The sequence below is a fragment of the Leptonychotes weddellii genome, chromosome 16, assembly GCF_054177405.1.
Source record: "Leptonychotes weddellii isolate Sample4059 chromosome 16, ASM5417740v2, whole genome shotgun sequence".
NCBI classification, from domain to species: Eukaryota; Metazoa; Chordata; class Mammalia; order Carnivora; family Phocidae; genus Leptonychotes; species Leptonychotes weddellii.
In genome coordinates, this window is record NC_138384.1 from 3,108,201 (window position 1) to 3,132,659 (window position 24,459).

At 49.9% G+C, this 24,459-nt stretch overlaps 2 protein-coding genes across 3 annotated transcripts in view; one reads left to right on the plus strand and one right to left on the minus strand.

The window, feature by feature from the left end:
• Nucleotides 1-2,407: 2,407 nt before the first annotated feature.
• The window catches only part of COX4I1 (cytochrome c oxidase subunit 4I1), a 400,433-nt gene continuing 378,381 nt past the window's right edge, over nucleotides 2,408-24,459 (minus strand). The window contains exons 1-5 of one of the 2 annotated variants that reach the window (XM_081806301.1): nucleotides 10,523-10,677; nucleotides 9,312-9,385; nucleotides 4,408-4,575; nucleotides 3,665-3,796; nucleotides 2,408-2,723 (exon numbers count right to left, since the gene is read on the minus strand). In XM_081806301.1, the coding sequence (XP_081662427.1) occupies nucleotides 2,587-2,723; nucleotides 3,665-3,796; nucleotides 4,408-4,575; nucleotides 9,312-9,384 (510 nt within the window). In that variant the 5' untranslated portion in view covers nucleotide 9,385; nucleotides 10,523-10,677 and the 3' untranslated portion in view covers nucleotides 2,408-2,586. Of the gene's footprint in view, nucleotides 2,724-3,664; nucleotides 3,797-4,407; nucleotides 4,576-9,311; nucleotides 9,410-10,522; nucleotides 10,678-24,459 lie in introns of those variants that run through there. The other variant, XM_081806302.1, reaches the window with a different exon arrangement.
• Nucleotides 10,737-24,459, plus strand: part of EMC8 (ER membrane protein complex subunit 8) — a 19,103-nt gene continuing 5,380 nt past the window's right edge. Inside the window, exons 1-2 of the mRNA XM_081806299.1 lie at nucleotides 10,737-11,218; nucleotides 19,213-19,289. Coding sequence (XP_081662425.1) covers nucleotides 10,988-11,218; nucleotides 19,213-19,289 — 308 coding nt within the window. The 5' untranslated portion in view covers nucleotides 10,737-10,987. The remainder of the gene's footprint in view (nucleotides 11,219-19,212; nucleotides 19,290-24,459) is intronic.

Consider the following 24,459-nt stretch of genomic DNA (forward strand, 5'->3'; position numbering starts at 1 on the left):
GCAGACAAGGCATTGCCTTCACGGTTTCCAGGTCCTTCACCCCTCCACCTTACAGCTCACTCCTTCCTTCGGAGTTCAGTTTCCTTCTTCTGGGACTACACCCTTCAACACTTCTCTCAACAAAGACCTGTCAGTGATAACACTCGTGATCTTCGCCTGTGAAGATCCTTTTCCCTGCTCTTTGCAATAGTTTAGCTGATGATGTCATTCTAGAGGGATCTATCGTTTCACTGCCTTCTGGCTTCCAGGGTTGTGTTTGACCAAAGTCAGCTGCTGGCTGTCCCTTTGCAGGGAATGAGTTTTAAACTGAGCAGGGTAAAAAGCTGCCACTAGTAACAAGGTGAGCGTTGAGTCAGAGGCAAAAATCAATCAAAAGGGACGAGGTGCGTTTTCAATGGCAACGAGCTCTCCCAGCGTTAGGTGAGGAGCAGCAGATGGTCCCACGTGGAGACCAAGTGCTAGGCCTGTTGGGAGCCCCACTCCTAGAGGCACAGGGACGCCTCTGGCCTCCAAGAAGCCAAGTTGGGGGCTGTTCCAATGTCCTCCCAGGTGTTTCCCAGAGCCCTGCCCCAGCCCCCTTCCTCTCCCCCAGGGTGCTTTGGCCCACCGATGGGCCTTCCGCTCTGTCCTCCCCTGGGCCTTCAACTGCAGGCCCTCGAGTCTGGAACTTTTTCCACCTGCCACCTGCACCTCCACTCGTTTTGGCTTTCTTCTAGTCTCAGCTCACATGACGTCCTCCGTGTGCTCTCCCCCAACCAACCCCAACTTGTTCGTACCCCCACCCCGGCCCCCTCTCCATCAGCCCTGAGGAGCACTATCAAATCTTCCCATTCTGCCCATTGTTTTACTTGTCCTCGGTGTTTCTGCGAGCCCCGTAAGGGTAAGGGCTCCGAGGGTCACATCCACCGTTACCCCCCACAACATGTAGATGATCGAGCCATGGTCAAGGAGACCTCTGGCCTAAGGATCCCGGGCTGAATCTAGCATGAACCCGGCTCCCTCCTGAACTCCATCCAAGGAAGGAACAAGGACACAGACAACAGGACTCCACAGTCACATTTTGGGACCTGACACTGATGTACAAGTGGTAATCCTCTTAACAAGTCCAAGACAGCAAGTTCCTACATGGTAAGGGAAGGCCAGGGAAAGCCTGGTTACCCCATGGAACGTCCCTGAGCTCAGGGAGAGTCCCTGGTTTGGGGATATACCGGGATAGAAGAGTTTGGGGGTCAGAGGGGACCTTCAAACATGGTCTCAAACATTGTGTTTCCTCGGGCAGAACCCCCCACCTCTAGCCCCATTCAGCTCCATCACCTAACCCAGGGTAAGGGGCCCTTCTTCTCAGGGTTGTTCTGAAGAGGGACAGTGGCCTTCAAGTGCCTTGGCCTAGGTAGGTGCTCCATCAGTGGTCATTTAAGGGTCACAAGAACCAGGTGATAGGCCAGCAGTGACCTTGAGCCAGGTCAGACACCTCAGCCCCATACGAGCCCATCCTGGAAAAGGAAATGAAAATGACACCACCTAGCAGGAGGCCTGAGCTTTGTAGGTGAGGCCATCCAGAGGCCATGCTGGCCCCATACACTGGCCAGACTCCCAACCCAGCTCCCCTTCCCCTAAGGTGGGGAGGGCCTCCCAGGAAGTCAGCAGGAAGACACCACCACCAGCGGCTTTATTTAACCTGCTCTTAATTTTAGGCTGGTCGTTCAAGCCTTCTTACTACCAAAGGCCCTCTTCCTGTGACAGCCCTTGACCTCTAGTGAAGCTCTAGAGGCCCACTTCCCCTCCCAGTTACAGCTGGACTGCTCAAAGGCCACCTCCCACCCTCGGCACACTCCGGCACCAAGGCCGCTGGGAGACCCCTCTGCCTGCCCTCTGTGCAGCTCATCACACAGGCTGTTCGAGGATTCATTTGCTGCTCCAGGCAGGGTCTCCAGGGATCAGTGAGGAGACCTAGCGCGCAGAGCAGGTGGGAGAGGACAGTGGGATGCGAGCCCCCAGGGAGCCTGCTGGGGCCAGCATGACGCTCCTTCCCTGGCACTGGCTCCATCGTTCTTTCTAGACTAAAAGGCTCAGAGTGGCCAGGGAACCAAGTCCATCACTCAAGACCTCAGTCCAGGAGCTCAGAGCTCAGCCTGCCCTTCCCAGGCTTACGGCCACCCACTCCAAACAACACTGACAACTTCAAAGAGGGGAGGGCAGGTCCCAGAAGAAAAGTAGCCATGGGGACTTCTGTTGTTCCAGCTTCCGTAATGGGATTTTATGCTCCTAAAAATCTCATCAAAAACCAAATATCTCACATCACAGGACCCTACATTTTTGGCTTTTATATGGTATCCCCTTAAAACAATTTATTCTTGCCATTTCATGTATACCCAAAATATACTGACGTCAGACACTTGAGAGAAACTATGTTTCAAAAAACAGGTATTTTCATTTAGTTATCAAAGAACCGACCACAATGGAGTTCACGTAGGCTGCTCGTTTATTAGCACTGGTGACGCAACGTAACGGTTTCCAGTGAAGATGCTGAGCTGTGTGGATCTGGCAGAGCAAGGTGAGGCTCAGATGGGTGAGTGGTGCGCTCCTCTATTTCTTCCACTCGTTCTTGTCGTAGTCCCACTTGGCTGAGAAGCCCTGAATCGGGCTGGCCTTCATGTCGAGCATCCTCTTGGTCTGCTTGGCCACCCAATCCTCTTCAAAGGTGTGCGGGACGGGGCCGTACACTAAAGCCCAGAACAATTTCATGAGACAACACTGTCTTGACGAGTCGTTTCTAAGTCCACGGGTCATTCAGGTCAGGTCTTCCCCAACACAACACACTGGCCGCCAGGCCAGTGAAGCCGCCTGCCACTCCACACCAGCACCCACACCCACCCACACCCACCCACACACACACACACACACACACACACACACACAGGCTTTGAATTCTGGGCACTGATAACTCTCAATATTATTCCTTTGTGGATAAAAGATTAGGAGTAAAATACAAGCTAAGAGCAGAAAGTCTCCTCCGTAGGATGCAGATAATGGGGTCTACAGGCTAGCATAGGGCACAAACAGAGCCAAAAGTGACTGGACTAGTGAGATCAAATACACAGGCATGAGTAACCCATGTCCACAGCAGACCAGAAGTACAGGATTATCGCTGTTTGGAATGGGAAAAACCCATTCTACCTGGACACAAAGAACCGAAAAGAGGCAGCACGGAAAGAGCGGACAACCCCGACGCTATCTAAGCAGAACTGTGAGGTCTGAAGACCTAGGACTCTGCTTACCGAGATGCAGTCCCCATACAATTGAAATAGCCCTTCGATGAGAATCCGTGCCCTTTTCCTTGATCAAACCTTCACTACGCCACCTTTTGATAATTGTGTGGCGAGCCAATAAAGCACCATGGAAAGGTGGTGTGCCATACAAAGTAGGGAAGGGAAGTCATTTGCTATAGAGCACAGCCTGCCGTGAGTAAGTCAGAGTCTGGCTTACACTTCCATTAACATGAGCTGGTTTCTCAAAGCCAGCGAACAATCCTGGAATAGATCCTAGAATGGAGGTGCCCGTCGTGGGCACAGGCGCCCACAGGCCACGCACTGGCGCTGGCCCCAATCCAGGTCTTGTGTGGTTGCAACCCGAGACGGCAGGCCTACAGCCCCTCCCCACTCACCATAGTGCTTCTCCCAAATCAGAATGAGAGCAGTGAAGCCGAGGAAGAACATGGCGGTGCCCACAACCGTCTTCCATTCATTCGTGCTCCTGTTCATTTCAGCAAAGCTCTCGTTGAACTTCATGCGGTATACTGGGAAGAGAGCACAGGCATTTGTGGGAATGAGGGCGGCTGTGCCCCTCCTTGCAGGGCTCTCCTATTTCTCCAACATAGCCAAGAGACAAAGTGTGCATGCATGTGCTCACACACGTACAAGGCATGATGAAGGGAAGAAAACGCACGGAGTCTACTTTGGACAAAAAAAAACAGTGACTTCTTTCTTCTTTCGGTTACAGCGTATGATCTGCAAAATCCCGTAACTTTCACTCCCCTTTCCCAACTGACAGCATTTTGCTGTGCTGATGTTCCATCAGTAAGTTACAGTGAACCCAGTCCTACTCAGCAGAGGTGCCAAGAAGCTGCATCCATACACTCCACAGCCGACTGACCCCTACACCTCGCTGCTCTGTGTCCACGTCCATGCTCCCCCCTGGGGACCAAAGCCCCCTGAGCACAGACAGAGAGGCCTGGGCAGAGGCGCAGCCAGCCCAAAAAGCCAGGGCCCTGGATCAACCCCGCAGGACACAGCACACTGGGCCTCCCAAGCACGCTGGTCTTGGGGCAGCACCCTCCATCTCGCAGCCCAGAAACCAGTCAAAATTCTCCCTCACACGCTTTGCCAATATTCCTGCTTCAATACCCACATTCAACTTTTTCATCAATGGAGAGACTGCTCCAGGGAGCCTTCTCCTTCTCTTTCAAGGCCTTCTGGCTAGCAGAGAGGTTCTTGACGTGGGCCACATCGGGCAGGGGATAGTCACGCCGGTCGACGTAACTCGGGAGAGCATAGTCTTCACTCTTCACGATGCTTCCTACAAAACACAGTGGACAAACATCTGAATATTCACACAGGTTCAGAGTTACAAAGCGAACTGAGTACAGGCACGTACAGCCTGAAGACCTCAGTTATCCCAGCGAGCTGCAGCCGCGTTTCAAGCAGCTCAGGGACTGTCGTGCGAAGGAGGGAGCAAGCAGGCCTGTCCCCCGTGGCCCAGACGGCAGAACGAGGGGTAACAGAAGCACTTCATCACAGCCAGCACGCGTCTTCCAGGGCAGGTGCCCACAGAGGGTACCCGCTCAGCTCCCGAGACGCCCTACTGGACTCAATGAGGGCCCTTCTGTAAGAGACTCACGCTAAGGACGAGAAGCAAAAACAAGAGAAAACTCATAAAGGAACAAGCGTTTAAAGATCAGAAACCGAGACGTACGGCACTGTCATTAGAACAAAAACACATAACCCGTGTCCAGTAGAGGCTAGAAGCAACGGGCTCCACAGACGTGTCCTGGAGCCACTCATCCACAGGTCCGAGTTTACTGAGCACCGACTACCTGCTGACAGCGGTTCTAGACATCTGAGATCAGGGAACAAAGATCCCTGGTGCTCACATCCTAGAAGTGGGACACAAGGTAGACATGGGCATCAGGGGTTATAGAGCGAGGGCTCAAGAAAAAGAACAGGTGGAGCAGAGGAAGGGAATCGGGGGCGGGTGCGTATACAGCGAGAAACAAGACCCGACACTCAGAGGAGTAAGGCAGCTCAACATGGAGAATCATGTACTTGGTGAGTCACTGAACACAGGGCTTGCTCTTTTTCTTTCTAAGACTGTAAACCGTGTGTGTGTCCTTATACGTACATGTAACTGAACACACAAAACTCCTGGCAGGGTAAAGCCCAGTAGTTGTCAGTAGGGAGAGGACAAAATGGGGACTTCTGATCACAGAGATAGAAATTTCAGTGCCGGGCGCCTGGGTGGCTCAGTTGGTTAAGCGACTGCCTTCAGCTCAGGTCATGATCCTGGAGTCCCTGGATCGAGTCCCGCATCGGGCTCCCTGCTCGGCAGGGAGCCTGCTTCTCCCTCTGACCCTCCCCCCTCTCATGCACTCTGTCTCTCTCATTCTCTCTGTCTCAAATAAATAAAATCTTAAAAAAAAAAAAAAAAATTTCAGTGCCTTAAAACAAGCACATATTTGGGTATTACTCAAGTAAAGAGGAAAACAGTTCAGAAAGCAGAAAAGAAAGGAATAGCTTTATTTTTATTTAGGGGTTTCCCTAAATAAAGCTACTGAAAGCTGCTTTTTCAATTCTATCATACATCTGCAAGAAAATTTTGTGATCCAAACTGGTCTGGACAAGTACACAGTCCTGCAGAAACATTTCACTTCTATTAGCTTAGTACCAACGATTAAATTCTCCCAAATCATGTTAATAAAAGTAAAAGATCATTTCACCTCAAAGTAGAATTTCTCTAGATGCTTACCTTTACCATGTAAATGACCAGCATACTTACATATACTCAAGCTTATCCCCAAAAAATTTAAGGTGGAAATGACCAGAATTACTTTCCAATTTTAAATTCTAAAGTCTATCAAAATGAGTGGACTGAAAAGAATAGCTGTACACCAGCACTCAGCTCGCATGTTAATCACTAAAAACAGAGGCAAACTGGAGTAATGAGAACATTCTAAATCTGACTGTGGTGGTTAGGACACAACTCAGGGACTAAAGTGAAAACCACTCAAGTGCACACTTTCAATGGGTAAGTGTCTGCTGTGTGAATTACATCTAAAGTTATAAAAATGCAAATGCTCAGAACCTTGGAGCACCCTCAGCATAAAACTGCATGTTCTACGAGACTGGCCAATCTGCGGTCTCAGGGCTGCCAGGGCTCTTCAGCACTTTGAGCCTGGTCCTCCACACCCCGCAAAGACTAGCAGACCAAGCGTTCCTTTTAAAGGGAGAGAGGAAGAGAGAGAAGAGACTTTCGCATTCAAGTGAGCATCTCGTCATCTGTGTCCGCAGCTGGGTTTCTCACGGAGCCTCTGCTGAGGTCCGGGGAACGGGAGCTGCCCCCTCAGTCGGACGTGTCACCACACAAGCATCCCAACTCAGTGGTGGCCGCCAGTGGTGCTCCGTGGTGTATTCTGTGTGGAACCGGTCTGTGTATTCAGGTACGACCTGCATGACTAAAAGCTAAAAACAAGACTTGTTCAGCGGACTGTGGTGGTGGCCATCAGCCTACAGTGTGAAGACACGGGAATGGAGGAGGCAGGACGTCAGCCCCACAGAGCTTGCATTCCAGAAGCAAAGGCAGCAATGCAAACAAACCGCAGTACGTCACCGCTCCAAGCAATGACAAAGCAGGGTGATGCAGGACAGGCAGCATCTTCACAGTGGGTGGCGAGGAAAGGCTGTCCTGAAGTAACGGCTGCATTGAGGCTGACGAGTAGGAGAAAGCTCCCACCCACAGCCCGGCGCTGAGGCACAGCAGCCTGCTGCCTGCAAGGAACCATACCGCTGGGGGTTGGGATGCTGAGCAACCCGGGGGGGCTGGTCTGCCTATGTCGTTTGCTTGCTGGAATACAGCGAGATGACATCAGACAGGCTAGCTGCAGATCTTACCCTAGGCACGAGAAGCCACTCAAGGATTTCAAAAAGGAACTATTTTAATTTCCTCTGCCAAAACAATACCTAAGACTAGGTTATGGCCGATGCCACCATAAGGAGAAAGAAGTTGGCTTTCTTCTTTTTTAAAGATTTTATTTATTTTTTTGATAGAGACAGCGAGAGAGGGAACACAAACAGGGGGAGTGGGAGAGGGAGAAGCAGGCTCCCCGCGGAGCAGGGAGCCTGATGCGGGGCTCGATCCCAGCACACTGGGATCATGACCTGAGCCGAAGGCAGACGCTCAACGACTGAGCCACCCAGGCACCCCAAAAGGAGTTGGCTTCTTATAAAAAACCAGAATGACCGAAGGGACACAAAGGAACTCTGTGGGGGGGGTGATGGAGATGTTGTAGGTCTTGACTGGTGTCACTCTGTTACACAACCATGGGAGCTTATCAAAATCCACAGAACATGACACCTAGAAAGAATACATTTTACTTTCCGCAAACTGCACCTCAAACTAAACAAACAAAAAAGCTAAGAAAATATATACGCAAAGCCAAAATAGAAGCAAAATATAATCTGTCATAAATGACTTCCTAAGCTTTTAATGAAGGAGTGTTTCTTTCCATATGTACTAGTTAAACAACAAACTTTGATTACTTACTCATTTAAATAACAAATTATCTCAATGATACTCTTACTAATAAATGATCTGTGTCAGGCGCCTGGGTGGCTCAGTCGTTGAGCGTCTGCCTTCGGCTCAGGTCATGATCCCAGGGTCCTGGGATGGAGCCCCGCGTCGGGTTCTCTGATCAGCAGGGAGTCTGCTTCTCTCTCTCGCTAACTCGCTATCTCTCAAAATAAAGTAAGTAAAATCTTAATAAAATAAATAAAATTATCTGTGTCCACGTGTTATCCTGGGCAATGTAAGGAATAGAGGGAAATGTAAGACAACAGTATTAGCAACTCAAGGACACAATTTCAAGGAAAAATTCACACAGAAAGCAGTTACTGATTACTGAGCCCCAAGATACATAAACCTTGCTCTCCAAGTTCATTATCACTACTCAAGCCTTACACCTGACCCCTCACTAACACAACCTGCCACACAAATTTGCATTTTTGCCATAGCCGTCTGAATATGAAGTTAAACCTATGAGGTTAGAGGCACCTGGGTGGCTCAGTCAGTGAAGCATCTGCCTTCGGCTCAGGTCATGATCCCAGTGTGCTGGGATCGAGCCCCGCATCGGGCTCCTTGCTCAGCAGGGAATCTGCTTCTCCCTCTGCCTCCTCCCCTACTTGTGTGCATGCGTGTGCGCTCTCTCTCTCAAATAAATAAATAAAATCTTACAAAAAAAAAAAAGAAAGAAAGAAAAAGAAAAACCCTATGAGGTTAAACTTACTAGTCCTTCAGCACAGTGAAGCCTCTCCGTCAGAAACCATTCCTGAACCCTAGGCCAGGCTAAATGCTTCTCCTCAGGGGCTGTCACTTACTCAAACACTGCCTTTATGTATCTGTCCCTCTCCTGATTGCAAAAGTCCTGTGGAAAGATTCCATCTTGTATTCTTTTTATTCTCAATGCCTAACAATATTTGGTACAAAGATGCGCAATAAATGCAAAACTAAACTTGCTATGTGCCAGGCACTGAACTAAGCTCTTTATAAATATTTCAGATGAGAAAACAGATTCCTGCACGTAAGTAGCCTCGTCCAAGACAGAAATGAGATTAAACTCTGCTCAGGCTAGGAAGTCCAAGCTCCTTCCCTTCCCTTACCCCAATAATGTAAATGGTATTCAAGAATATTGGCTGGGTGTTTTTTTGCGGGGAGAGAGGAAATCATTAAAGTCAAGTATGGTGGAGATCTCTTGAAAGGGGTGGAACTTGAACCTGAAAAAAGGGGGAAGGGAAGGAAAAGGGGGGAAAAGAAATAGCATAAACAAAGATCCAGACTGGTATTCAATATGATTCATAAATATTCTGTAATCTAGAAGCATGCCCTGTTAAAATATTTTTACCCCCCCAAAAGTCCCACAACAGCCAAATCAGGATCTCAGCCACTTTAGGCCATCTGTGTTTGAAACTCCAGGACAAGGGCTTACACGTAGTGGGAGCAAAAAGAAATTAGCTCAGCCCATTTAAAAGAAAAGTTACACTTACCATGTGCTCGTACACACACTGAGGTGGAAACTGCTCGCTTGCCAATTAGGCTAAACACTCTGGTAGCCAACATTCTGAAAGATAAAAACGTACACCCTCTCCATGAATGAGGGCAAACACCTATTAGGAATTCCGGTGCATTTTACTTTTTTTGTTTTCTTCCCCTCAGCATAGATGATCCGTTCTTCCTTACTGACTCTAATTCACAAAATAACCTAAGATGAGGTTTTTCATAGCAGTCAACACGTTTTTATGGAGCTTCATTATAAACCAAATACCATAACATATACACACTACAGGAAATTAGTAAAAAACTGGCTTTCTTAAAAAACAAGGAGAAGCAGTTTTCCTAAGACTGAAAAAGCTAGAAACCCTACAGCGCTGAGCTGCCATGATAGGCTCCATTGTTTGGCGGAAAAGAATAAACAGCTCAAAGGGACCGGCATGCACTGCACGCAACTGAGTATTTGATTAAAAACCTAATAGGTGCGTAGGATAGGAAGGGAAAGGCAGGCAGAAAGGCTGCAAATACGGCCTGGTCCACTTCCAGTCCCTGCAGACAACGGATGACCTGGATGACCCACCTCTCACCTGGGCCCTTCCAGCTTCGGGCCCTTTTCCCCTAGCTCCCCCTGCTTTAAAACTGGCCCTTTCAGGGGACTGTTGACGACGAAAGGGACTCCTAACGCATTAGGAAAATACCCCCTTTGAGACAGAATAAACAGAAGCATGACGTCAGGGCTGAACTAGCTCGCACCCCGCATCTTCTCTCCCCGGGCCTGGCTCGCGCGTGGGCGGACGCTGGGCGGCTCCTGGGATGGAAGGCGGAGCGCCTCTCCCAGCCCCGTTAAACCGGGGACGGTCGCTCAACCGTGGCTGGAGGGCTGAGGGCCCAGGCTGCAGCGCGGACCCCGGGCCCCGCCCTCGGCCAGCGGGCGCTCCAAGGTCAGAGCTCGAACCCAGCTCGCGGCCATGGCGGCGCAGATGGAGCCGGGCCGGATGCTGCGAGGCGGCACACAGGCCGCGACCCGGCGGACTCCGAGCCCCGAGCCCCCGCCGGCCGGTCTCAATGTCACCGGACTCCGAGGCCCAACCACCGCTCCCTCCTGGCGCCGGGCGCGGAGCCGCGGGCACACTCGCCCGCTACCTCCGGGTTCCTGGCCCTCCCCGGCCCCGCGGCGAGGGCCGCCTGCAGCCCGCTGCCCGCTCACCTGCCGCTGCCGCCCGCCGCTGCCCGCCGCGACCGCCGCGACCGCCCTCTGTGCCCCGGCTTCCCGCGACCGGAAGAGACTGAGGGCGCACGCGAAGCACCACGGGATCGAGGAGGACCCGGCCGCGCCGGAGGTCACCCAAACGGAAGCAGGGAAGCGCCGCGAGCGTCGTAAAAGGCCGAACCGGACCGCTTTACGGCGGCGCCGAGAGACCGCTTTACGGCGGCGCCCAGCCAGAGGCGCGAGTGGAGAGTGAGGCGGGCGCGTGGGCTTCTCCCAAACGGGAGTCGGTGTGTGAGGAGCCCATCCCGTAGCCGGGCCGGGCCTCTGTGGGCCTCCACCGGCCGCAGGGCCGCGCCGGGCAGCCGTCGCCTCGTCCCGCTTCTCCGCTGAGGCGCCGCGCGGCCGGGCGGGGATCCAGGCCTCAGCCGGCGCCAGGGCCTCCGGGGCCCTGCGGGGCTCAGCATGCCCGGGGTGAAGCTGACCACCCAGGCTTACTGCAAGATGGTGCTGCACGGCGCCAAGTACCCCCACTGCGCCGTCAACGGACTGCTGGTGGCCGAGAAGCAGAAGCCGCGCAAGGAGCACCTGCCCCTGGGCGGCCCGGGCGCCCACCACACCCTCTTCGTGGACTGTATCCCCCTTTTCCACGGCACCCTGGCCCTCGCCCCCATGCTGGAGGTGGCCCTTACCCTGGTAAGCGCGGGAAGGACGGCCTCCCCTCCCCTCGGAGTCTGCGGGTGAGGAAATCGGCTTCCGGGCGGTCCCAGCTGGACGCGCCCCCCCCCCCGCGGTCGCCGTGACGAGGGACCTGGTACCCCGCGGGCGCACGGGGTGCAGCAGCCGTGGCGGGTGCTCTTAGGGACGCGTTAGGTGGCGAGTCACGTTCACTTCCTCAAACCCGTAGGCTTTTTAGAAACAAGCCGCCGCTAACGGGGGCCGTGGCTCCGCAGCGTTTCTGTCGGGGATCTGGATGTGTTGGGACTTAGACGCTGGAGCTTGGTTCCCGCGCACCGTCACCGAGCACGTACCTTGTCTGACGCGAGTGTAGACGCTGTGGTTCTGGGGACCTTAGTACTCCGCAGCCCCAGAGTCGAGACACGTTGAGGAGGGTAGCGTTGACTTGGCGGGCGCTCGTCCCCTTGAATGTGCGTGAGCGCTGCGGAAGGAGAATGGCCCCGTCCCCACTAATGTCTTAGCTACACTGCGCCCCATATTTAAGTAAGCTCTCTGCCCGTCGTGCGGCTCGAACTCAGCACCTCGAGATCAAGAGTCGCGCGCTCCACTGACTGAGCCAGCCAGGCTCCCCCTAGCATGCACCCAGGGTTTCAGACTCGAAGGACTCCCTGTGACATTAGAAAGACCTTGTAGCCACGCTCTGAGGTGGCTATTGGCACCGCTGCTTTATTGCAGCGCGGCAGGGGAGAGCTTTAGCGTACAGATCCGCTGGCTGGTGACTGAGCTCTAGGCAGTGGCTTCTGGGTGTTGATCAGTGGAGGAAAAAAGACCACTTGTAGGTTCCACCGAGTTGTTAAAGCCTCAGGGGAACATAACCTGTAACCTCAGAGCTGTCTCAGTACCTGAGTTGAGATACTGTTCACTTTTCACTTAAGTATAATCCTAAAAAAAGGTTACTTAGTTCATAGAAAAAGTAGTAAGTTTGAGGTGTAGGTAGAGATCCTTTGTCTGTATTTCACACCAAGCAAAATGAACCCGTTTCACAATTCACCTAATTATGACGCCCATGTAAGCAGGAAGTACCCCTGAGCAAACGGTCCTGCCCTAAGGTTACTGGGCACATCTTTGAGTGCCTGTTAAACTGAGCCATTTTATGATTTTCATCATATCATCTCTGGAGAGGACATGGGTAGGATGTAGATATTTAGAAAATCAGTCATTTTAGCTCTTGAAGAAATGTGCTGTCAGTACCAAATCACTGGGGTGTGCATGTGTATGTTTTAATGCAGGTCTTTTCATCCTTCTGCCTTAATTATTCTGTTCTCAGGGGAATTGCAGGGTGATTGGATATGTGAAGTGCAATCACTTGCAGGGAACTCGATTTACCAGGAGCATTAATGCAGGATTTTTCAGTTTTCCAACAGTGTGCCAGGTCTGTGCTGGGGGAGGGCTTGGCTGTGGATCACAACACCTGCTTAGCACTTGACCTTGCAGGAAGCAGAAAGTACAATACCAAAGAATAAATGCTATATGTGGGCTTAAGCAAAATGGTGAGAGGTCCGTAGCTAACCCAGGCTTCCAGAGTGGGGGAGGGCAGGCAGCCTGGAGAAGTGGGCATGCAAGGAGTGACACAGTGGGCCAGCCATAGTAATGGGGGGCGTGGGGGGTGGGTAGGGGGGAGGTGAAGGGGGAGCATTCAAGGCAAAGGGACCAGTGTGTGCAAAGACCAGAAGGAAATGGGGGAGGGGGGCTAGAGTGTAAAGGGACCAGGGGTAGAGAGGTGATCAGTGGACAGATTTCATCATACAGCAACTTGCAGATCACACAAAGAAGTTGGGGCACCATCATGAGGACAAAGGGAAGCCACTGGAGGAGAGTCGCACAGTTGGATTTGTGTCTCAGTGATCGCCCCAGCCTGCAGCAAGGAGACAGAGTGCATACAAGACCAGAGGCAGAGAGGTGGCCTACACTGAGTGCAGTGTGGATGCAGAGGAGAGAGAGAACCAGGAGGAAGAATCCACAAGACTCAGTGATTAATCATATGTGGACAGAGGGAGAAGGAAACAAGGGAGACACCTCGGTGTCTGATTTATGCATTGGACAACAGTGGTACCATTTATTGAGGGAAAATGAAGATGAACTAGTGTTGAACGTTGAAAAGTGGGTCTGGGGGCACCTGGGTGGCTCAGTTGTTGAGCGTCTGCCTTCGGCTCAGGTCATGATCCCAGGGTCCTGGGATCGAGCCCAGCATCGGGCTCCCTGCTCGGCGGGAAGCCTGCTTCTCCCTCTCCCACTCCCCCTGCTTGTGTTCCCTCTCACGCTGTGTCTCTCTCTGTCAAATAAATAAATAAAATCTTTAAAAAAAAAAGAAAAGTAGGTCTGGAGTTGAGAAGATGGTCTGGAGTTGAGAAGATGGATGGACTGGAGACGTAGATTGAGAACCGGTAGCTTCTCAATGACTGTTGAAGCTGTGAGAGCAGGCCATATTGGCAGGGCAGCATGTGGGATGAGGAGGGAGCTATGGACAGAAGCCTGAGAACTGTTGCTTCTATGGGGTGGATGAAGAAGAGAGTCGGGCGGGCTAGCTGAGGAATAGCCAGAGGGGAGAGATGTGTTGCATTAAATCCATTTAAAATTCTATAAGAAATATCTAAGCATCTTAAAGACAAACTTGAACCTCAGTTGGAATTGTCGAAGTATTATTAGCACTTCTCATTCTTAAGTAATTTTTACAGAATTAAAGTGTTATGTTACTATTAAAAGATATAAATGCAATACTTGAGGGAATTAAACATAAGAACTATAAACAACTGCGCTGGAGCAGAGCTGCCTCCCAAACCACTTACTAGGGAGGGAAGATGCCCAGAAGAGACCTTGACTCTTAAAATGGCCCACTGCCATCAGCCTGTTAAGAGGGAGAGGGGCACTGCATGAGGCCCTGTTTTGGTCTTGCTCCCCTGTATCACTGCACTCTGCCCTCACTCTCAGCTTGCAGCACTTCCCCGGACATGCCCATCAGTGTTTGAGGCTCCCATCCTGCAGAATTAAGTCTAAACTAGACTCTGTGCAACTTTTTTTTTTTTTTTTTTTTAAAGTAGGCTCCACACCCAGCGTGGAGCCCAACTCAGGGCTTGAACTCACAACCCTGAGATCAAGACCTGAGCTGGGATGAAGAGTTGGATACTTAACCTACTGAGCCACCCAGGCGCCCGCATCTGAAAATTTTTTATTACATTTAAGGTATTTATGTTTGTGCCATTCAGCTTTTGACTTAGCAACTTTATAACCTGAAGGCAATGGTCTCAGCATATCGGCCATAGTTTATCAAAATATCAGCTATGGTAGATGTGATTTTACTAAGGCTTCTAAATCCATGAAACTATATAAATGAGGCTTTATTCTCGTGGCTTTTTTCTATTCAGGGAGTTTCATATTGTAGTTATTTTTAGTAAGTGGGAAAGACTGGCTTGATATGCAGTCCATCAAAGGGCAGCACCAGATTCCTTTGAAAAGCTTTTCATTATCATTTTCCATTTAAAAAAAAAATCCTTGCATTTCTGGGTGCTTTTTGTTTTGTTTTGTTTTTTAAGTACTTATGCCTGTTATTTATCCTAATAACCGTAGGTAGTGACGTAGGTAGTGACGGAATTATTTCTAATAGCAAAAACCCATAAAATGTTAGCAGGAAAATTAGCATAGATCTGCTGTTTCTGTAATCCCTTTTTGTCCTTTTCCCCTCGTTGATTTCCTGGTTCTGTGGAGCAGCTTTTGATTACATTCGGCTGAGATGACTTTCTTAGTTGCCGGTTGGTCTCATCACCTTGATTTCGGCCCAGAATTCTTTCTGCTGCCTCCATGTGTGCCTTCTCTGTGCTCATTTGCATGGGCTACTGTCCTCTAGCTCTTTCCTAAGCCCCCTACTTATTCTGCCCCGTGTTATCTCCAGAACATTGACGTGCTAGCCTGGAAGAGGGAGACAGCTGCTCCGGTCCTCTTTTCGGTTCTCCCCACTGAATTTCACCCTCTCCCCATCCCATTTACCCCCATTTACTTTCATGGCTCCAGCTCCTTCCCGTTCCATAGAAAAACCAGCATCCCACTTGAGAAGGAGCTTTTCTTCTCAGTGAATCTAGCAAGCCCTCTCAGGCTCCCACGGCCTGCTTGTTGCTGCAGACAGCAAGGCTTACAGACACCCTCAGCTTTTAAGTGGCAAGTGTGGGAGTGATGCCCTCCTCAGAATGGCTCCTATCAGGTCTTTCTTACCGGCTTTGTGGTGATGGCGTAGTCACAGGAGGTAGGTAACAGTGCTTTGGAAAACGTATAGTGTCACACATGCAAATGCTGGCAAGTTTGTGGGGAGAAGCTGGTTTCTTTGTGCAGAGCTGAACTGGGAATGAACAGGTAGGGCCTGGTGCCTTTAGTGGTTCTCCTGTGTGTCTGAGATGGAACGAGCCAGAAAGGCATTGGACAGAGGGTGACGGGCTTATGCACGGTAAAAGTGTCCTCCTTCCCCTCTGAAAGGTGGAATAAATCACGAAGCACGTGTGAAATTTGGACTCTGTATGCAGAGTCCGTTGTAGTAAGTTGACATCAGGTTTCAGAGTGCTGTTCTGAACTGTGGTCTTCACTTGGATTGTTCACAGGATGTGTGGCAGGAGAGCAGGGAAGATGGAAAATGGATTTGCAGAGAACAGAGGTCAGACAGCTGCTCAGTTCTTTTGCCTTGACCTGTCCCACTTGAGCACAAATTGACTTAACTGAGCAAGCTGCCTCTTAAATCCACTAAAGCTTTTCACTAATGAGCCATTTGGGCTTTCTGCAGGATTCTGAAGCCCCTCAAGACCTGCCCACCCCATCCTTGCCTCCCCTGCTCTCTCTTCTCACTCTCTGCTCACCGACTTGGACCACACTCCTGGTCACTCGCACCCAATGAGGTCTGGCTCCATTTTTGAAACCGTCAAAGAAAATGCTTCCATTTTACTAAAAACTTGTTCACCCGATCTCTGCGGGCTCTGGTGCCTGGTGGGAGCCCTTAGTCAGTTCTACATCCACCCTTTTGTGTTTTCCATTTTTAAGTTGTATGTTTATCTGGACAGCTGTGGACAGGCTGTACCTGCCGATCATAAGCATCCTTACAAGGGCACCTGGGTGGCTCAGTCAGTTGAACGTCTGACTCTTGGTTTCGGCCCAGGTCATGATCTCACGGGTTGTGGGATCAAGCCCCACAGTTCCGTGCTCAGTGGGGAGTCTGCTTGGGGATTCTCTCCCTCTGCCCCTCCCACTGCTCACACACCACTCGCGCGCTCTCGCTCTCTCTTTCTCTCTCAAATAAATCTTAAAAAAAAAAAAAAAAAGCATCCTTACAGTTAACTTGGTTTTCCTTGTTTGAATCATTCAAAAGTTTTAAAACCAAGCCAGAGCTGTTATGACCTGGTTTGCTTTGGGGGCAGTCTCTTCAGAGAGTTCTACTAGAAGTTCAAGGTCGTGACACTGTTTTTCTGCTGGAATTGGTTAGGCCCTTATGTTTGTCACAAGAATCACCTTCACGTCAGGTACTTTCTGTGCTCCCTGAGCACAGATGCAGGGTGACACCATGTGCATCTGCTGGGGGACAAGTCTCGAACTGTTGCCTCCAACCCAGGAAGGGATCTGGGAGAGCTTGGAGTGCTCACTAAAGACAGCTCCTGGAGTGGTCAGAACAGCAGCAGCATCAAGTAATAATCCTTATATTAAATGTAGCTGCAGTCAGCCAAAAATGGTCCCCCAACAACGTCCGCAGCCCATTGCTCAGAACCCATGACTATGTGACCTTACTTGGCAAAGGGACTTGGCAGATGAGATTAAGGTAAGGATCTTTTTTTTTTTTTTTAAAGATTTTATTTATTTATTTGAGAGAGAGAGAATGAGAGAGAACACATGAGAGGGGATAGGGTTGGAGCGCAAAGCAGACTCCCTGCCGAGCAGGGAGCCCGATGCGGGACTCGATCCCAGGACTCCAGGATCATGACCTGAGCCGAAGGCAGTCGCTTAACCAACTGAGCCACCCAGGCGCCCCTAAGGTAAGGATCTTGAGGCGGGGAGATGAACCTGGATTATCTTATGAGCCCCTGTAATCACAAGGGTTCTTAGAAGGAGATAGGCAAGGCGGGGTCAGAGAGAGAAGATGTAACAACAGAAGTAGAGGTCAGAATGATGTGGCCACCAGTCAAGGAATGTGGGTGACCTCTAGATGGTGGACGAGACAACAGATTTTCCCCTAAGAGCTTCCAGAAGGAATCAGCCCTGCTGACTCATATTTATTTATTTATTTTAAAGAATTTGTTTATTTGAGGGCGCCTGGGTGGCTCAGTTGGTTAAGCGACTGCCTTCGGCTCAGGTCATGATCCTGGAGTCCCGGGATCGAGTCCCATATCGGGCTCCTTGCTCAGCAAGGGGTCTGCTTCTCCCTCTGACCCTCCCCCCTCTCATGTGCTCTCTCTCTCTCATTCTCTCTCTCAAATAAATAAATTTAAAAAAATCTTTAAAAAAAAAAAAAGAATTTGTTTATTTGAGAGAGAGAGAGCACAGAGGAGGAAGCAGGCTCCCCGCTGAGCAGAGAGCCCCATGCGGAGCTCAATACCAGGACCCTGAAATCAGGACCTGAACTGAAGGCAGACACACTTAACGGACTGAGCCACCCACGCGCCCTTATGCTGACCCATTTTTAGACTTATCTTTAGTTTCGACTCTGGATAAAAGGATAAGCCTCACCAGAGAGCCAAGAGAGGGACGCCCAAGTGGTCAGTGAGGACACACTCAAGAGGCTGGTCTTTGAGTACAAGCAAAGGCTGAGAAGGCTGCGCTGAAAGGGAGGCTCATCTGTGGGTTTGAGGTCAGGGAATGGGGCAGATGCCAGATTGTAGAGCTAGGCCATGCCCTTTGGTACTACAAAGAAACAGGTTTAGAGGAAAAGGAAAGAAATTGCCACTGTAAGCAGCAGCAGAAAGTTTCTGGAACCCATTCGTTTAAGAGGTGATGGAAGCAAAATGTAAGTGATTTGGGAGTAATTTGTAGCAAAGTTACAGTGAAAAGAGCCATTGTAAATATTTTGGAGACATAGCCCTAATCTTTTGGGTGGATGACCAAAACATCTAATTGGTTCAGTGAGCCTTGGTTTTGACCCAATATGGTAATTTGTGAGCTCTTAGTTAGGAGGCCAGAATTATTATTCTAATCCTTGTGCAAGCCAGGGAACCTTGGACTGTAACCCTCTTGTGAAGTCTGCTTTTAGTCATCGGGGAAACTGCCTGAGCCCTAAACCAGAATTCAAGAAAAAAGCAATACAGCTATGTTTTTTTAAAAAGAAAAGAGTATTTTTAACTAGTTAATTTGCTATGAAAAACGAGGATCAATTTTATTTCCTCTTCTGCAGACTGAGAATAGAATTTATTGCAGTATATTATTAAAACTCCATTATGGCAAAACAGGATGACCTTTTGTTGTTTTTAATAATGGCATTAGACCTGCAGGAAGCTAAATCTGATGCGGGAAGAGTGGCATTATAAAACAGACAAAAATTTTGAGAGGGAATTGAGTGGGAGAGAGCGTGTGTGTGCACGTGTGTGTACACACCCATGTGCCTGTTTACCCCATACACCGGCATGAAGTGTTTCTCATGGTTTGTTGCTCGGAATACAGAAATTTAAATATAATATAAAAAGACTTGGTTTCAAGAGACCGAGGTCCCCATTCTGGTTCTGCTCCGGGCTCCCCACAGTACTGCGCCTGTACGATGTGTGGGGGCACTGGGGCCCCTCAGTGAGGGTGAGGCCACGCTCTCCTGTGTTTTCTGTGGCCTCCCACAGACCGTGGACAGCAAGCTGATGTGACCTTTCTCCTGGGGAAGAGGATTCAGGGATTATACTGTGTCTTATCCCAGCATGTGGGGGGACAGGGTCTCCTGTGTTTATTGAGAGGTGACATTTAAGGGAAAATCATTCATCTTTTCTTCCCAATTTCTGTTTCTCTTTCAGATTGATTCATGGTGCAAAGATAATAGCTATGTGATTGCCGGTTATTATCAAGCTAACGAACGAGTCAAGGATGCTAGGTATGTCCGTGCAAAAACCCTGTTGTCTGAAAGATTGATCATGGGACAGATCATCTCTGATGTGCCTTTTGACTTCTGTCGTCTCTGTGAGAACAAAACCCTCCTCGCCTTTTATGCTTGTTTGTGGTGTTGGAGGGGAACTGTGGTGTGGATGATTCCAAACAACAGAAATGCCAGCACTTAAATTAATTTGGGATTGTGTTTTAAGTCTTCTTTATTTTGCTTGAAGGGAGTTCACACAATGAAAGCAACAGGTAGAGGCCTCCGATTTCTGTCCCAGCTAGGAATGGCGTAGGGCAGAGCATTAGGAAAGAACACTGTTCTCTTTGGGGGCGCCTGGGTGGCTCAGTCGTTAAGCGTCTGCCTTCGGCTCAGGTCGTGATCCCAGGGTCCTGGGATCGAGCCCCACATCGGGCTCCCTGCTCCACGGGAAGCCTGCTTCTCCCTCTCCCATTCCCCCTGCTTGTGTTCCCTCTCTCGCTGTGTCTCTCTCTGTCAAATAAATAAAAAAAAAAAAGAATACTGTTCTCTTTGGAGACAAATAAAACAACTTTTAGATTTGGTGCTCTTAGGGTCTGATGGCTGTGGTGAAGATGTGATGCTGGCAGATTCCTTCATGTGGGCCTCTGGTTCTCATGGAGCAAAGCTGAGGACTTTGTTTTCTTTCTGCCTTTGTCTCAACAGAAAAACTGATGACACACTGGGGTTCGGATGATTTGAGGAGGGCTCATCAGTGGGTTGTTTCCTAAGGTCTGGGCAGTATGTACTCACAGAGGGTAGTGCTGTGACAGAAGGTGGTACCATCCCTGGGCCTGCAGGAAGGGAGGAGTGCAGCAAAGAAGTCTGCCTCACAGGAGGCACTGCCTTTTGGTTTAGGGACACGGCCAGCAGCCAGCCTGCTGTGTATGACCTGACAGGGAAAGCCCCAGAAGAATCGCTCCCCCGCCCTCTGTGTGATTTCCTCCAGACGGGAGGTCTCCTGCACGGCCCTCTCCTGCTCTCCTCACACTGTCAGATAGAGCCAGCTGACTCCAGTGTCCAGGCCCTTGGGGGCTACAGGGGAGGATTCCAGACCAAAATGCCGCCTGGAGTTATGTGCACTTGCCTGGCATAGGCCAGAGGGTGGACTCAGTAGTGTTGTTGTTGTTGTTTAAAGATTTTATTTATTTGAGAGAGAGAGAGCATGAGAGAGGGGAGGGGCAGAGGGAGAAGCAGACTCCCTGCTGAGCAGGAAGCCCGACACGGGACTCCATCCAGGGACTCCAGGATCACGACCTGAGCCGAAGGCAGTCGCTTAACCGACTGATCCACCCAGGCGCCAGTAGTGTTTTTGGAAATATACAGTAAGCTGGTGCTATCGACGAGGAACAAATGCCCCAGTCCGGACTCAGAGGGAGGCAGGGTAACTAGTGAAATGCTGGGTTCCAGACGACCCCTGTTAAAGCCCCTGCTTGGACGACCACACACACAGGGCGTCTGTGATCCCAGAACCCGCCACTCTTACTAACCTCACTCCTTCTAGGACCCCTTCTCCATTTGATTCCATCCACCTCCCACGCGTGGATGACTCCACAGCTGCACGTCCTTCTCTGATCCAGAGCCTGTTCCCAGGTCCCTTGTCGGTCTTGGTCTTTGTTACATGAAAGACTGTCCCTGGGCCAGGCTCTGCCGAGCAAAAGCTAAACGCTCTTGGCCTTTGCCCTCGGGTTGCTGGATTGAACGTGAAAGATACTGCCGGCTCAGGGCTCAGGGCTCTAGTGCCCGACTGGGGCCACAGGCCCTGAGGGCGGTGCAGAGGCCGTGACTGCACGCGTCGTGTGGAACTCCTCCACTAGGATGAGCAGAGAAGCCCTCAGGGAGGGGTGTCGTTTGAATGCCCAGCAGTGGGCAGGGTCCTGTCAGGTGCACGTGTGGAGAGCAGGAGGAAAGAGCGTCCGGGGAGGGGGCAGCGTGAGGTAGACACCGGGTGGATTTTAGAACTGGACTTTGTAAGCAGCGGGGAGCTGTCCTTGGAAGGAGGGTTCCCTGAACCGAGCAGTACTTTGCCACAGCTGCCTTGCAGAAAGGCGAGAAGACCAGGCAGGAGGTAGTGGCACCAGTTTGTCGAGTGTAGATGCCTCCCTTTCCTCCCACCGCACCCCAAATCCCCACCTCACGTGGTTGCCCCAGACGTACGTGCACGGCTCTCACCTGTGTGCCTCCTTTGGCTCACAGCTACGCGGTCTTCCTGCCTCTTTTTGGACCTCGTCCAGCCCAGAATTCTCCTACCTAGACAGCATTTTCATGCTGCTTGGAACTTCTAGACTCTCCTGCTTCCTTCACCTGCTCTGCTCAGGAGGTTTTGCATTCCCCCATCAATGTCTACCTGCTTACTCACAGGCCCTTGTCAGGGCTGTCGGGGAATTAAACATGAGCTGGGGGACAAGAGTGCCCAGTCACCCTTTTGAATCCCTTCTGATGAGTCTCTGCTGAGATTGGGGATTCAGTCCTCACGGTGTGTGTGCGCAATTGCTGTGTTAGGATTTACTGGCGTCGTCCTTTCTAACCCTCACAAGGACACTCAGGTGAACAAAGTCTAGCTAGAGATGGTCACTGCACAAAGGCCACACACCTTGGAAGCTCAGAAGCTGAAATTATGCTAATTTCCTTCTTTAATACTATTTGCCTCTATCTGGAAAACCTTCACTTCTCTCTTCAACCAGACTTAGCTAAAAATTTGCTCTTCTTTTAGAAATTTCAGCTGATTGGGACGCCTGGGTGGCTCAGTCGGTTAAGTGTCTGCTTTTGGCTCAGGTCATGATCCCGGGGTTCCGGGATCAAGTCCCACATGAGGCTCCTTGCTTAGCGGGGAGCCTGCTTCTCCCTCTGCTTCCCCTGCTTGTGCGCTCTCTCTCTGACAAATAGATAAAATCAGGTCAGCTGATTATCAGTGTCTCACAGCATGAGCCTTAGAACCAGGTAGACTTAGATTCGAATCATAGGTGACTTACTGATTTACCTCTTGGGCCTCAGTGGTCCTATCTATAAAATGGTAGTAGGGCGCCTGGGTGGCTCAGTTGGTTAAGCGACTGCTTTCGGCTCAGGTCATGATCCTGGAGTCCCGGGATCGAGTCCCGCATCGGGCTCCCTGCTCAGCGGGGAGTCTGCTTCTCCCTCTGACCCTCCCCCATCTCATGCTCTCTCTCTCTCATTCTCTCTCACAGATAAATAAATAAATAAATAAAATCTTTAAAAAAAAAATTTATAAAATGGTAGTAAAAGCTCATGCCTCAGAAATTGGTCTTGAGGACAAAGTGAAGCAACATACACCATGTTTAGCTTTGTGCTTGGTTCAACGTGGAGGCTGGTACTGTTACCAGTCCCATGATTACTTTTTTCAAAAAAGAATCACTCAAACTATTGGGATTACACCAAAATAAAAAGCTTTTACATGGGAGCGCTTGGGTGGCTCAGTCATTAAGCATCTGCTTTCTGCTCAGGTCGTGATCCCAGGGTCCTGAGATCGAGCCCCACGTCGGGCTCTCTGCTCAGCAGGAAGCCTGTTTCTCCTCCCACTCCCCCTGCTTGTGTTCTCTCTCTCTCTGTGTCTCTCAAAATAAATAAATAAAATCTTTAAATAAATAAATAAAAAGCTTTTGCATGGCAAAGGAAACCATCATCAAAACAAAAAGGCAGGCTAGTGAGTGGGAGAAGATGTGTGCAAATGATATATCCCATAAGGGGTCAATATCCAAAATATATGAAGAACTTATACAACTCAACACCCCAAAAAAGCAAACAATAAAAAATGGACAGAGGACCTAAATAGACGTTTTTGCAAAGAAGACACACAGATGGCACAGCAGACCCAAGAGGGAGGATGCTCAGCACCACTGATCATCAGGGAAATACCTATCAAAACTGCAATATGTCACCTCACACCAATGGCTAGAATCAAAAACACAAGAAATACCAAGCATGGGTGAGGACATGGAGAAAGAAGAATCCTCTGCACTGTAGGAGTGCAAATTGGTGCAACCTGTGTGGAAAGCAGTATGGAGGTTCCCCAAAAAGTTAAAAATAAAAATACCATATGATCCACTAATTCCATTTTCAAAGAAAATGAGAATGAGAACACTAATTAGAAAAGATATATGTACCCCTGTGGTTGTCGTAGCACTATTTATAACAGCCAAGACATGGGAGCAGCCCCAGTGTCCGGCCGTGGATGAATGGACATGGGAGACGTGGTGTATATATACATAGACTAATGCTCGCCGTGAAACAGGAGATCTTGCCGTTTTTGACAACATGGTTGGACCTACAGGGCATTAAGCTAAGTGAAGTAAGTCAGACAAGAGAAGGATAATACCATATGGTTTCATTTATATGTGGAATCTAAAAAACAAACCAATTATTGGGGTGCCTGGCTGGCTCAGTCTGTGTAACGTGCGGTTGTAAGTTCAGGCCCCACGTTGGGTGTAGAGATTACTTAAAAGTAAAAATATTTGAAATAGACCTAAATAAATTAAAAAGGCTCTTAACTACAGAGAACAAACTGGTGGTCGCCAGAGGGGAGGTGCGTGGGGGTGGGGGGGAAAGGTGAAGGGTGATTAAGAGGTATAATATAAAAGTCACAGAGATGAAAAGTACAGTATAGGAAACAGAGTTTAAATAAAAAAAGTCATTGAGTATTTTATGTTATAAAAAGAAATGTAGGGGCGCCTGGGTGGCTCAGTCGTTTTAAGCGTCTACCTTCTGCTCAGGTCATAATCTCAGGGTCCTGGGATCAAGCCCCATATCAGGCTCCCTGCTCAGCGGGAGCCTGCTTCTCCCTCTTCCACTCCCCTGCTTGTGTTCCCTCTCTTGCTGTCTCTCTGTCAAATAAATAAATAAAATCTTTAAAAGAAAAAAAAAAAATGTAAAGGGCGCCTGGGTGGCTCAGATGGTTGGGTGTCTGCCTTCAGCTCAGGTCATGATCCCGGGATCCTGGGATCGAGCCCCGCATCGGGCTCCCTGCTCAGTAGGGAGTCTGCTTCTGCCCCTCATCCTGCTCGTGCTCTCGCTCTCACTCAAATATTTTTTTTAAAAAAGTCACTAGCATTATGTTGAGTGAAATAAGTCAAACAGAGAAAGACATGTATCATATGATCTCATTGATATGAGGAATTCTTAATCGCAGGAAACAAAC